Raw genomic sequence first — 14690 nt, 5'->3', positions numbered from 1 at the left:
GGTGGCTCAGTGGGTTAAACCCTCTGCCTTCGGCTCAGGTCATGATCCCAGGATCCTGGGATTGAGCCCCACATCGGGATCTCTGCTCAAGCAGGGAGCCTGCTTCCCCCTTTTCTCTGCCTACTTGTAATCTCTATCAAATAAATAAATAAAATCTTAAAAAAAAAATACTAGAATACTTAGAGCAGTGTGTGGCCAGTAGTAGGAGCTCAATAAATGCCCATGGACATTATTAATATAATTAACTTTTGCCACTCCTTCTGTTACCATCACTGCATGTCTTAGAGATTGTGAGTTTACAAGAAAGAAAATGCCACGCTCTGCTAGTGGGGCCAGTTGGTACCATTTGGTGGGACTTCACTGTGGACCTTTAACATTCCTGTCAAATGGGGTCTTACATCCGGTCACAGAGGTCCAAGGACCCATTATTGGACTCAATCTTTAACTATGTCTCTAGCCGACCAAGGCCTGTTGTACCATAAGTAGTCATATTTTTTTAGAACTCTTGTAATAATTTTCATGGTTGGTTTTTTTTTTTTTTTTCTGTTTTATAAGTATTAATTTGGGGCACCTGGGAGGCTCAATGGGTTAAAGCCTCTGCCTTCGGCTCAGGTCATGATCCCAGGGTCCTGGGATCGAGCCCCGCATCGGGCTCTCTGCTCAGCAGGGAGCCTGCTTCCTCCTCTCTCTCTGCCTGCCTCTCTGCCTACTTGTGGTCTCTGTCTGTCGGGTAAGTAGAGAGAGTCTTAAGAAAAATAAATAAATAAAAGCATTAATTTGTGAAGTGTTAAACATTTAAAATATAGTATACTACAATTTTCGTATCACTGTTTTGGCAGTATTACACATGTTTGTGTCACCCTCCACAAGTACGCAGTGTGTCGTGCATATAGCAGACATACAGATGTTTGCTCGGTAACCTTGTGCCAGATAAGGCACGCAAAAATACATTCTTGGAGAACAGGATGCCAACTGCAACACCATTTATTATCAGAAGTGTCATTACAAGAACAGAATTACTAGAAGACTAGATGAGGAGGTTAACACCACTTTTTTGATGCCCTCTGTATACCGTAATCTGAATATGCTATTTCATTTTACTTTGTACAACAATCCCATGACAGATTAGGAAACTGAGGCACCAGAGCCTCAAGCACTTGCCCAGAGGAGTAGGAATTTGAACTCGGGTCCTCAGTAGAGTTATACTTAACGATACTTCCATTCAACATCTCAAGGGCTTATCGGTAATCATTTGTTTCCCATATTTTCTAAAATAATCATTCTAAAAATAATTGCTTAATCCCTAAAACACCAGTAGTTGACATAGGCCCATCGTCTGATGTAGAAATATGATGCAAAGGTATTGCACAGGTCCAAAGCATGCTTAACATTACTATGAGAATAATAAACTTCATTGGTCATTTATTAATATGCCAACTCCTCTTCTCAGCCTTTTGTATGTCTTCATTACCAGAAAAACATTTGCTATTTCAAGGTCATTGTGATGAAGATGACCTGCTATATTTCAAAGACCTGAACTCCAGCCCCAGCCCTGACATCCAGTTTTCTCATGAGAGGGATCATCAGGATGGAACATCTCTCGTCCCTCGCCTGCCACAAAGGTTTGTTGCAGCATTGTGGGGGCCGGGGCAGGGGAGACAACAAGCATATAGTAAAAGCCTTCTGTATGAGGAAAAGCTCTACACAAGCTTCAGAGACACTCTTGTTTTATTTTCATTATGGAGAGACCACAGAAGTGAACCCCACTATAAGGAAGGAAAACTAATGTTTCCATTCCCATGTCCCTCTGGCCCCTCATTGCATTCCAAGTGAGGTTTCTGGAACTCCTGTCCATTAACAATGCAAACTCCTGAACCCCCCTTCAGACCTCGGTGACCAAATAAACAATGTCCTGTGTCACTTCTGCCAAATGTGACTTCCCAAAACTATTGAGAGTTGCTGTTATCAGTCTCACATGATGTCAAGTTGGCTTACAGTAATAGACTAAAAATCAAAATTGAAAAGCCACGGTATAAGATAGAAAGTAGGAAATATTTCATTCCTAGTGGCTATACATTAAAAGAAACACACACACACACAAATTTTCAGTATTAGAAGTAAAGCCCCTGACAAGGCGATCATTTGCTAACACATTAGAAAAAGACTCTTCTTTCCCACTTCAGAAGACACAAGGTTTTTGGTGGGGGAGGTGCTGTTGGAGGACAGGAATGTGAGTGTTGGGGTCCAGGCTGCCCCAGTCCAGCCACAAGCTGACTTCTGCTGCAATTTACCCACAGCAGATTCACCCAGTGATAAATCCAAGCCTCATATAGCCTGTCTACACATTTCAATTAAAAGCCTTGAGAACAGAGGTCATCCCAAGGTATGAATAACAGTTCTGGAGATTCTGACAGCAGTGACATTTCACAGAAAGAAATGCCCAGGCACACAGCCCCGAGCTCGACATCTGACACCATGCATTGTGGGCAGCATTCAAGTGCTAACCCTTACATGCTCAGTTTCCTTCTATTGCATGCATTTTTTTGAGAATAGTTAGTGTTTCTTTATAGTCAGATCTACCTAGTTTTTGCCTGCTAATAACTTCCTGACCATCAAGAGGTCCACGCCAGGGTTATTTAAATACTTGAAAGGAACAATTAAACCCGCTATTGAAATAGTAGTCTAGTGGGAGATATACGGTTACTTCCCTCAGTAACACACGCCTCTACACTTGAGTCAGGTGAAGGCGGTCTCTGTAGAAACTTCCGGATGTGCTGATAGTAAACATAGGCTGTGGAGGCAGGCAGTGAGGGAGGACCAGGAGATGCACTCGAAATCCTGAAATGCCGTGTTTGGAAGAGCTGACCCTGGAGCCGGAGACCGCAGAGTGTCCAGAGAATGCCGACCATTCTCGCCACCCCTGGAACACCTGCAGGATAACCTGCACCCACTAGAATGCCTGGATGGTTCAAAAAGGCGTGGTATGGGCTGGCATCTTTACTCAGCTTCTCCTCCTTTATCCTGATCGTTGTTGCCCTGGCCGCGCCCCACTGGCTGAGTGGGAAAATCCTTTGTCAGACTGGAGTGGACCTGGTCAACGCCACCAACCCAGAGCTGGTCAAGTTCATTGGGGATATTTACTACGGGCTCTTCCAAGGATGTAAAGTGCGACAGTGCGGGCTCGGGGGCCGCCAGTCCCAATTCACAAGTGAGTATATTTGGGGCACACAAGCTGTTTTAGGACACTTTTTTTTTTTTAATTTGTAAGAGTGCTTATGTCTAACTGTGGAATTTGATTTCTGCCTCAACTTAAGGCACGCTGACATTTCTGTTCAGCACCAAGAACATTTATTTAACTGCAGAGGCTTATAGAAACATTAAAAATGGGGATTTGTATACTTCTGTAGTTCACCTCTATTAGAAATAACTATTAAAATACTGAGCGTTTACGAGTATCAGACATTCTGCTAAATGTTTTACATGGCTTCTCTCTCTTAAACCTTAAAACAAATTTATGAAGAAGGAATTATTAACGTTTCCATTTTGTGGAGGACTACACTGAGACTTGGAGAGGTTATATAACTCTCCTGAGGTCCCCCAGCCAGGAAACGGCAGAGCCAGACGCCAGACACCTGCCACGTGACTGGGATGTTCTCAGCCAGCCCAGCACGCTTCCACTTCTATTTATATAAAACCTCCACAGGCTGAGAACAGGCAAAGAGGCTGTGTGCCCGGGCTCTGGAATCACACTACTTGGGTTGAGAGCCCAAGTTGAGTGATCCCTGGAGGGGAGCCCTGGGGCAAGACACTGACTGCCCTCCATGAATGTGAGTAGTCAGGGTCATCTGCTGACATCCAGGCTGACCTCAGAGCTGCTCTGGGTGTAAACAGAGCAGAAATCCAAGCCCAGTTTTATCTTCTGGGAATTAAAAAACAAAGCAAAAAAGTCAATATTCTGCAAGTTTTTAGAATCAACTAGAACGCTCAAGAGAACAGTGTGCTACACAAACTTAATCCATCAACATAATGCAATGCAAGGGGATAAGGACTTTTACTCATTTGATTTCTATGTTTCAGAATTGTAGTTTTTAGAATCCTGCCCAGGGTTAAGTATCTTTTTAAATACATAAAGATAGGGGCACCTGAGTGGCTCAGTGGGTTAAAGCCTCTGCCTTCAGCTCAGGTCATGATCCCAGGACCCTGGTATCCAGTCCTGCATCGGGCTCTCTGCTCAGCAGGGAGCCTGCTTCCCTCTCTCTCTTGCTCTCTGCCTACTTGTGATCTCTCTCTCTGTCAAATAAATAAAATATTTTTTTAAAAATACATAAAGACATAGCGGAGAAAGACAACTATCATATGATCTCCCTGATATGAGGAAGTGGTGATGCAACATGGGGGCTTAAGTGGGTAGGAGAAGAATCCATGAAACAAGATGGGATAGGGAGGGAGACAAACCATAAGTGACTCTTAATCTCACGAAACAAACTGTGGGTTGCTGGGGGGAGGGGGGTTGGGAGAAGGGGGGGTAGGGTTATGGACATTTCGGAGGGTATGTGCTTTTGGGTAAATTGGAAGGGGAGGTGAACCATGAGAGACTATGGACTCTGAAAAACAATCTGAGGGGTTTGAAGTGGCGGGGGGGGGGTGGGAGGTTGGGGGTACCAGGTGGTGGGTATTATAGAGGGCACGGCTTGCATGGAGCACTGGGTGTGGTGAAAAAATAATGAATACTGTTTTTCTGAAAATAAATAAATTGGAAAAAAAAAGTTAAAAATATAGCTAACTTGTAAAAAAAATATATAAAGACAGAAAGCTAAAGCCATTAACAAATATGATAATATGAGCTGGCATCACTTATATACATAAAAGAAATACATATTTGTTATGGATATTCAGGAAAAAAATCTCTGGGAATATTTATATTTACCCAGTAATTAAATTCGACCAAGGGTATTGGAAAAATAGTTCCATTAAAAACATTACACACGGGGCGCCTGGGTGGCTCAGTGGGTTAAAGCCTCTGCCTTCAGCTCAGGTCATGATCTTAGGGTCCTGGGATCGAGACCCACATTGGGCTGTATGCTCTGCTTCCCCTCTCTCTCTCTCTGCCTGCCTCTCTGCCTACTTGTGATCTCTCTCTCTGTCAAATAATGAATAAAATCTTTAAAAAAAAAACATTACACACACTCACCCACATGGAAAACACGTATACATAAAGAATTTAAAATAAAGGTCATCAAAAGGAGACCATGACAATGATACACACTAGGTGATTCAGCATTGGGTCTGTTTGCTTTAAAAGACATCACTTGGTGAGAAAATTGGTGGAACTTGAATGGAGTGTCAGGATTAAGTGGCAGTCATGTGCTAGCATTAACTCAATGATTTTGGGACTATGGTTCTGTAAGGCAATCTCTTTCTGAATGAAATAGACCCTAACGTATTCAGGGATGCAGAGACAATTTACCTGCAGTAGTTCAGGAGAAAAAAAAAACAAATTCCTTTGTATCATTCTTACAATTTTTGGAAGTTTGGGATTCTTTCAAAACCACACACACACACACACGCACACGCACACGCACACACTCACACACAAAACTGAGGGAGAAAAGACACAATTTTTAAATAGTCATCATTAATGGAAATGAAAGAACCTCATGAAGGAAGTTCATGAAGGGAGTGACAATTAAAAGCAGCATGATTCCAGAGACTGTAGTCAGACAGTGCTTAGGGAATATAATAAAAATAGCCCCTGGTAATTATATAACATGATGTATCATGTAACCATGATAACTGCCTTTTTACATACTAGATAATTTATCTGTTATGTTTATTATTTATTATCTGTCTCCACCCCTTTAGTATGTAGTGCCATGAGGGCAAGGATCTTGTCTTATTCGTTGATGATCTCAAGCCCCCAGAAGAATGCTTCAAAACACTGACACTCAGAAACATTGGTCGAATGAATAACAATAAGTACTTTTTTAAAAAGGTTTTATTTATTTATTTGACAGAGAGAGAGAGCACAGTAGTCAGAGAGGCAGGCGGGGGTGGGGTGGGTGGGGGAAGCAGGCTCCCCGCTGAGGAGAGAGCCTGATGCGGGGCTCAATGCAGGGCTCAATTCGGGGCTTGATTCCAGGACCCTGAGATTATGACCTGAGCCAAAGGCAGAGGCTTAACCCACAGAGCCACCCAGGCACCCCAACAATAAAGTACTTTTAAATTCATCTGTTCTGAATGTTCCCGTGCAAGACACCAAACTTGTGACCCATGCTACACTAATCCTCCACAACCATGCCAGTTAGGAGAAAACTCAGGCTCAGAGAGGTTAAGCAACTTGCTGAAGGTCAGAGCCCTCAATGCTAGAGCCAGACCCCAACCCAGGTTAGTCTGATCCCAGACTTCTCAATTTCCACCATGTTGCTCCTTCTGGAATTTGTGACCGGTGACTTTCCCAAAGCTAGGCATCTCCCCAGTAGTCCTTACTGTTCTCCTAGAATCCAGCAAAGGGTCGTGGGGAAGTGGTGGGTGAACGGGGATTCCTAGGGGTGTGAGGTTCCAGGGTGGACAGATCCCACTAGAAATGACTGAGTGGTTACCCCAAAAATCATAGGATATATTAGTTCCCCGGAGCTTCTGTAACAAAGTACTATGACAAACTGGGTGACTTAAACAGTAGAAATGTATTCTCATAGTTCTGGAGGCTAGAATTCAGAAATCAGCTTGCGGACAGAGCCATGCTCCCTCTGGAACCTATGAGAGAAGGAGCCTTCCCTGCCTCTTCCAGCTCCTGGTAGCCCCGAGGGTTCTTGGCTTGTGGCCATGTCATCCAGTCTCACATGGCATCCTCCCCATGTCTCTTCACATGGTCTTCCCTCCACGTGTCTGTGTGTCCAAATTTCCCCTTTCATCAGGACACCAATCACATTAGATTAGGGCCCATCTTAACAACTTCATCTTAATTAGCTCTTAAATACCCTATTTCCAAATAAGGTCATATTCTGAAATGCTGGAGATTAGGACTTCAACCTTTCTTTTTTGTGGGGGATGACAGGGAGAGCACAGTTCAATGGATAATAGAGGATATGAGGTGGCAGTTGGTAGGCCTAGCATAATTTAGGAATCCCCAAGCACAAATACCATTTCTGGAGAAGGAGCTGAGGCAGATACCAGCTTTGCAGTAGAAGGAGCCCCGAGGAGAATAGACAAAGACTGAACCCTTCCACAGCAGTGCTGATTAAACCCCTGCCATCCCAGCTCACGAGAATGTAAACTCCCTCTGCCAGAAGCCAGAGCAAAGGAGCACTTTCTGTTTGTCCACTGGAGGAACTCAATAAATGCCCCTCTCCCTCCTCTTCCTTCCCAGAGAGATGCCCCCACAGAAGACAGCCCCCCAGGGGCTCATCTAACACGGTCTGCTTTCTGCAGCACCAGAATTGTGTGAGAATCATAAAAGATGTTTTAGTACTAACTCTGGTAGGATAACGTTCAAGAACGTTTAGTTTTCCCAGCTGCCCTGCGGTGTCCCAGAGGACTGAATATAAACTTCCATTCACAGCACCTTGGGTTTGATTCTCTCTGAAAACGTTCACTGGAGCGGAGCTATGCTGTGTTGGCTGGTTTTGCACTGTTGCAGGTTAAGGACAGACTTGAGTCTATCACAACATTCACTCATGCAGGGCTGAACATTTGAAAAGAAAAAAAAAATCTAAGGGACATTAAGAAAGGAGAGAAGCAATGGTTAAAGAGAAACCTTGCAAGAAAAATTCCTTGGAAAGACGCTCAGGGTAAAGTTTCTGATGCCCGCAAGATAAGCACATGGAGATAAATGCAAATGGAAATACAGAACTGGAAAGAAAGATAGATTAGAACTAGGATGTAAATATGGAGTGTCTGGAAACTTCTCAGTGGAAAGAATTTTGAAGGGAGAAGGACCAATATTTAGTTCTCAAGCTTGGGAGGCACCAACCTTCTGTGACTACAGGGAGGAAGGTGAGCCAGCAAAGAGCCAGAGGGGAATAGGGTTCAGGGGAGTGAGGTGGAACCAGGAAAGCTTTGAGTCCTGGCTCCCCAGGGGGGACAAGAAGGGGCTGATCGTGACATCAAAGGATGAAGCCGGGAGTTCAGACTCACAAAGTGGACCCTGATTTGACCAGGAGGTGCTCAGTAGAAACTCTGGAGTAGCTGCAGAGGAAGGGGTATGCTCGGGCTTTCTTTCGCTTCCATCATTTTAAATTCTTCAGTGTGATTACTGAAAACAGCGATCTAAACTCCATATATCATATGGATCCAGGATTGTAATCTCATATAGAATTCAGAGTCACCTTGCCCAAAGATAAGGGACTTAATGCCCAAGCCTATATGGAAATCGGTTTAATAAAATCTACCTTAAATCCTTGTCACAAGCATTGAATGACATAATGATGTAAAGGGCTTGGCACTTGACATGGCTGTGCTCAGCAAAAGTTGGTAACTCTCAGTTCATATGCAGTTATTGCTACCCCATTATACTGATGAGCAAACCGAGGCTCAGCGGAGTCATGTGACTTTTCCTAAGTCAGAGAGTAACAACAGAACTGCAACAGTCCCCGCCGCCATCTTGAGAACTCAGTCTTTCCCAGGCAGTATCTGCCATACCGTATCATTCACTTCTCATGGCTACTGTGTGGTGAGCAATACAGAGGAAACAACTACAAATTAAGATCTCACTAAATTATCCTGCCACATGAATATGGAAAATTAATATTCTAATAGAGTATGGTGCACGTGAAAAGTAAGTGTCCATCATACATGGGGAAAAATGACTACCTTGCCAAGGGATGCAAGGTGATGCTCCTAGCTTCCTATCAGTGCTTATTAAGTGCTATTATTATTCCCATGCGTTTCACTTGATCCACTCAACAATCTGGTAAGATGGGTAGGGGAGGCAGGGTTCAGAGGATTCTATTTTATACTTGTGGCAAATGAGCAAAACTGGGATTTGAACCCAGATCTTTGGATGCCAGGTCTAGGCTTCACTCTGCTATGCCCTTCTACACTCTTCACAGGTGTACCTGAAACCTCTTGTACCTGTCTGATTTAATAAAAGCAACTCTCTGACCCAGATTAAATCTTTTCAGCTGGCCCTCTTTGACTGACTCTCTTGCCCACCTCCTTTGCTAAAGAGCCACCATCTAGGGCTTGTGTGCATTAGCTCACAATCCCAGGGCTTTGAAGCCAGTGCAACTTAAATTGCTAGCCAGGGCACATTCCGGTTTTGCATCCACTGCAAGAAAGAGAGGATTATTTGCCAAATGAGAAGTGGCAAATCTGGGGTCCATGCGTTCATCTCAAGAAGTCTCCTGCTTTTTGAAAACCCAGACTTTGCTGCCTTGCCCTCTTTGCACTCTAGTAAAGCCTTGGGGTAAGCAAGCCTTGACTGTATAAACTTGAGCCCAGCTCTGCCACTGAAATAACTGGCTGTGTCTTCTCTTCCCAGTCTTCCCACACCTGGTGAAGGAACTCAATGCAGGCCTCCATGTGACAATTCTGCTGCTCCTCTTCTTGGCCTTGGCCCTGGCTCTGGTCAGCATGGGCTTTGCCATTCTCAACATGATCCAGGTTCCATATAGGGCAGTCAATGGCCCTGGGGGCATCTGCCTATGGAACGTCCTTGCAGGTAAGGAAGGCCCCCAGGGAGAGAAATTCATGGCCACTGCCACCACCAGGATGAGTACCAAGTAGGTAGGTGGAAGGTGTGCAGGAATTAGAATGCCCACCTCAGTCTTTACTTCCCTATTCTATAACCTTCCTCATGGGCATGAATGTCCTCTTTACTGAAAGTTGCAGAATCTCTGTCACAGTAAAGAGCCAAATTGGTGGCTTGCATGAGTGGCTGAGGACTTGGAGCAAAGAGGAGAGGTGGGAGTAAGATGAGAGGAGAGAAGAGAGCTGGGGGTGGAAAGGGGAAGAGAGGGCACTGTGGGTGGAGGGGAAGAGGTGAGCCCACAGCTGTGGGGGTGGGAGGGAGCCTTCCAAATGACAGAAGATGAGGCACCTGGCCTCTTTTCATTTAAAGCTCACAACCTCCTTATGAGGTGGTATCGTTAGACCCATATTTACAGATGAAGATCCTGAAGCTCAGAGAAGTTAAAAGCCTTACCCACGGCCACATAACAATAGGTGGCAGAGGTGGGATTCCAACCAATGTACAACTAAGTCTAAGCCTTTTGTCTTTCCTTTAATCATGGTATCAATTATAACCACCATGACCTATTTTCCAAGACAAAAAACAAAAGTGTGTGCTGATTTGGGATTATATTTTACTCCCAAATATAGATATAGATATAGATATAGATATATAGATATAGCTATATCTATATATTTATGTATAATATTTTATATTATAATATCTTATATAATATACATATTTAATTCATGTTTAGCATTTAGTTATGCACGTAAAAAGCCATATGCAAAAAAATAACAAGATTCCCAGAAATGAAGTTGCTTCCGAAAACCTCAGTCAAATGGTCAAGGATCATGATGGCAATAACCTATCCCTATCTTTGCCTTATACAGGGTGACCAAAAAGTGTACAAGGAGATAATGTTGTTTTATCATGTATCGTAATGTAATGTCAGTAGATCAGTTACTGTGTATTTGTCTGCATTTGCAGACCGCGACCATCCTATAGAATTACTTATATACATGGCTGGCCCCTTCCAGACTGCAGGTGTCTTGGCTCCATCCGCATGAACCCTCCTAGTGGCTGACATGTAAAAAGTGCTCAGTCCTACGATTAAATAAACACTCCTCTCTGTCAAGTTACTGCTTCAGAGAGATGATGCTCTCAAGCACTATTGATGAGAATATTTTAAAAAGGCAGTTCAACAAAACTTTAGTGTTAAAAGTGTTAAAAGGCGGGGCACCTGGGTGGCTCAGTGGGTTAAGCTGCTGCCTTCGGCTCAGGTCATGATCTCGGGGTCCTGGGATCGAGTCCCGCATCGGGCTCTCTGCTCAGCAGGGAGCCTGCTTCCTCCTCTCTCTCTCTCTGCCTGCCTCTCTGCCTACTTGTGATCTCTCTCTGTCAAATAAATAAATAAAATCTTTTAAAAAAAGTGTTAAAAGGCATAAAAATAATATATATTTTTTAAAGATTGCAGAAGGAGGGGCAGAGAGGGGGTGGGGAGAGAAGCAGACTTCCCACTGAGTGTGAAGCTTGAGGCAAGTCTTTTTCCCATGACCTGGAGATCCCCCCTCAGCTGAACCAAGAGTGGGGCTCAACCAACTGAGCCACACATGCACCCCCAAAATATGAATTTTTTTTTAATATTTTTTAATTAAACCAATCCAAATAGGGATTTATGCTAAGAAAATAACTGGAAAAGAGTACAGAGATGTATATAAAAAGTGTTCACTGCAGCACTTTATAGTAACAAAATTTAGATGCAATCTAGATATACAGAAATAAAGTCATACTGAACTAAACTTAATTAAATTGGTTAGGTGTGTTGCTTGAAGAACACATTATGCACCAGTTTAAAGTGGTGCTATAATAGAATACTTAATATAGAAAAATGTTCAAGTAAAGGGGGGAAAAAGAGCATTACACAGTAAAAGTTTCAGGATACAATTTTGTTAAAGAGGAAGAAATGTAAAGAAACACATTAAAATGTTCAAAGTATTTATACCCAGCTTTTAAGATAAAAGTGAATTTGCATTTTCATCTTTGTGACTTTCTCTGGTGTCCAAATTTCCTTTAACAAAGACATAATAATCTAAGCAAAAAGCATGATAAATGTGTTTTTTAAATATTAATTAAAACCAACCAGTAGAAAAGCAAAAAGGAAGAGAGAGAGAGAACTGTCCAGAACATGGAGGTTGGAAGCAACAGGTAGGAAAGCGAGTGAAGTTTGGAACTGTTCCAGGTTCCCCTATCTTCTTCCTCTCCTCTTTCTCTTACCTCCTCTTCTTATCCTTAAGATGGAATGATTAAAGGGTGGTTAAGGATGATTAAAGACTTCTCACCTTGGAGTCTGGAGGTAGATTCCCAAGGTGGGGGTAAAGTTTGCTTGAGGGGGAAAAAAAAATGTTGTGTCACCCTAAGAATTTTTCAACCCAAAGCAAACGTGTGGCATGTGCTACAGAAATGCCTTCTTGCAGATGGCCAGTAGAGCTGTACCAAGGAGCGCTGAATGAGGGTGACGTTTTGGGTTGCAGGTGGAGTCGTGGCATTGGCCATCACCAGCTTCATGGCCGCGGTCGAGTTTCACGACCTCACCGAGCGCATCGCCAACTTCCAGGAGAGGCTCTTCCGCTTCGTGGTGGTGGAGGAACGGTACGAAGAGTCCTTTTGGATCTGTGTGGCCAGTGCCTCCGCCCACGCTGCGAACTTGGTAGTGGTGGCCATCAGTCAAATTCCGCTCCCGGAGATTAAGACCAAAATCGAAGAGGCCACGGTCACGGCTGAGGATATCCTGTATTGATCGTCCTCTGCGGCTCACACCCTTTCCTGAGTCGGTTCTGCGGCGTGAACTGGCACCACATTTTGAGCGCAGGCTTTGCAGTCCAGAGAGCCCCTGTTCTGGAAGGTAAGAAGGAGAAAGTGGAGAGAGGCAGGGCAGTGCCTGGACCAGAAAAGAAAGCTTTCCCATATTCCTGGCATCTCTGCCCTTCCCTCTCACTGACCTTGGAGTTAGAGACTCTGCTACTTGCCAGCTGTGTGGACACTGGACAATTCACTTAATTCCTGCTTCTCACTTTCGTCATCTGTAAAATGGAGGTAATAAGACCTTGCAAGGTTGTGATGAGGTTTAAATGGGCAATATGTTGCCAACCTTTGAATCAATATATGTATCTGGGATTAGAGTCTTCCACAGATATAAGGTAATGAACACTCCAATAAATGTCTATAGACCCCTGTTGTGTTCCACACAATATGAGGGGTGGAAGTAAAGAGGCATGTGGTAACACCCCTGCCCTCCAGAAACATTTAATCCTTCCACATGACAGGCATCAGATAGCAACAATAACACTAAGAATGAAAAATAATTGCTTTTTTTTTTTTTAGTGGTTACTATATACTGGACACTGATCTAAGAGTCCTATATATATGGGGTCCTCACTATAAATTCAGATTGTTGATACTTTATTTCCACCTTATAGATAAAGAAACTAATGTATCCAGAGATCGGGTAGCTTGCTGAGGTCCAGAATTCAGTTGAGGAAGTCTGGAACCAAGCTGTATACTTGCAACCACTTTGCTAATCTGCTGTTGGATGGATGTTCAGGCAGTTGGAACGCAATGTGATAAATGTTATGACAGTAGGTGCATGAAGAACTGAGAGAAGGAACTCATTCTCCTGCTTGGGATGTGGTACTAAAGGAAGTATCACAGAGCTGACATTTGATAGGAACTTCGAAAGATGAGTAGAGTTTTTCCAGTGGGGAAGGAAGCAGGTTTGGAGAAGGGCATTTCGGGATGAGTCAGAAATGAGGGGGGGGGCCGGGGGGGGGGACAAACGATGGAATTACACAGCAGGCCTAGAGACATGCGAACACCCAGACCCATTAGAATGTTGTTCTAATTCACCAGTTAGATAAACCCAGTTGCTTTGTGTTGGGTTTCCCTTCAGCGGTACAATGATGGTTAATTATATGTGCCAAATCGGCTAGGCCACTGTACCCAGATATTTGGTCAAACACTATTCTAGATGATTCTGTGAAGGTATTTTTTGGACAGGATTAACATGTCAATCAGTAGACTTTGAGTAAGAGAGGTAGCCCTCCAGGATGTGGGTGGGTGTCACCCAATCTGTTGAAAGCCTTAGGAAAAAGACTGACCTCCCTCAAGGGACTGGGAATTCTGCCAGCAAGCTGCCAGGGGACTCAAACTGCAGTTCTACTTGGATCTCCAGCCTGCCACCCCAGCCTGGACTTGCCAGTCTACACAGTCATGTGAGCCAATTAAATTAAAAAAAAAAATTCTCATCGCTTCTCGGCCTTTTGGCTAAATCAAATGTAAACAAAAAATTCTCTGGGGCGCCTGGGTGGCTCATTCCGTTAAGCATCTGCCTTTGGCTCAGGTCATGACCCCAGGGTCCTGGGATCGAGACCGGCATGGAGCTCCCCACTCGGCAGGCTCCTTGCTTCTCCCTCAGCCTCTGCTCTTCCCACTGCTCATGCTCTCTCTCTCTCTCATAAATAAAATAAAATCTTTTTAAAAATTTCTCTTTCCCTGTCTCTCTCTCTCAATTTGCACACACACACACACACACACACACACCCTGTTGATTCTATTTGTCTGGAGAATCCTTGCTCATACAGGTACAAAACTCCATTAACTCACTTTCCTACAATGCCAGCTGAGGTGACTCCTTTGTCAGGTCTCCTGGCTTCATGCCAAGTAAAAGTCGTCTCATTCCCTAAATTCGCTCCATCCAAAATGACACCCGACTGTGCTTAATGCTGAGCTTCTGGAGGCTTCCATGGCATCTCTCTGTTCTAATTGCTCATGATTCCCTGCTGGGCCCATCTGTCCCTTCCAGCCTTCTATCCCCATCCCACACACAGGGGCAGTACTGTTTACCAGACTGATGTCACTCATCAAATATGCAGATGGCACCGGGCTAGAAGGGATGGTTAACGTGATAGGAGATGGATCCAAGAGATACTGCCAGAGTGCAGTGCTAAGTTGAAAACAAGCGGAA

General features: G+C 43.9%; 1 protein-coding gene across 1 annotated transcript; it reads left to right on the top strand.

Annotated features, from left to right (window-relative positions):
* Positions 1–2799: 2799 nt before the first annotated feature.
* Positions 2800–13471, top strand: CLRN2 (clarin 2). Its single transcript, XM_044225075.1, has 3 exons — positions 2800–3208; positions 9479–9658; positions 12202–13471. Exons 1-3 carry the CDS (start codon positions 2956–2958, stop codon positions 12465–12467), a joined length of 699 nt encoding a protein of 232 aa, XP_044081010.1. The 5' UTR covers positions 2800–2955; the 3' UTR covers positions 12468–13471.
* Positions 13472–14690: the final 1219 nt, after the last annotated feature.

This window comes from Neovison vison, chromosome 11 (genome assembly GCF_020171115.1).
Source record: "Neovison vison isolate M4711 chromosome 11, ASM_NN_V1, whole genome shotgun sequence".
NCBI classification, from domain to species: domain Eukaryota; kingdom Metazoa; phylum Chordata; class Mammalia; order Carnivora; family Mustelidae; genus Neogale; species Neogale vison.
This window is presented reverse-complemented; position numbering and strand designations above follow the sequence as displayed.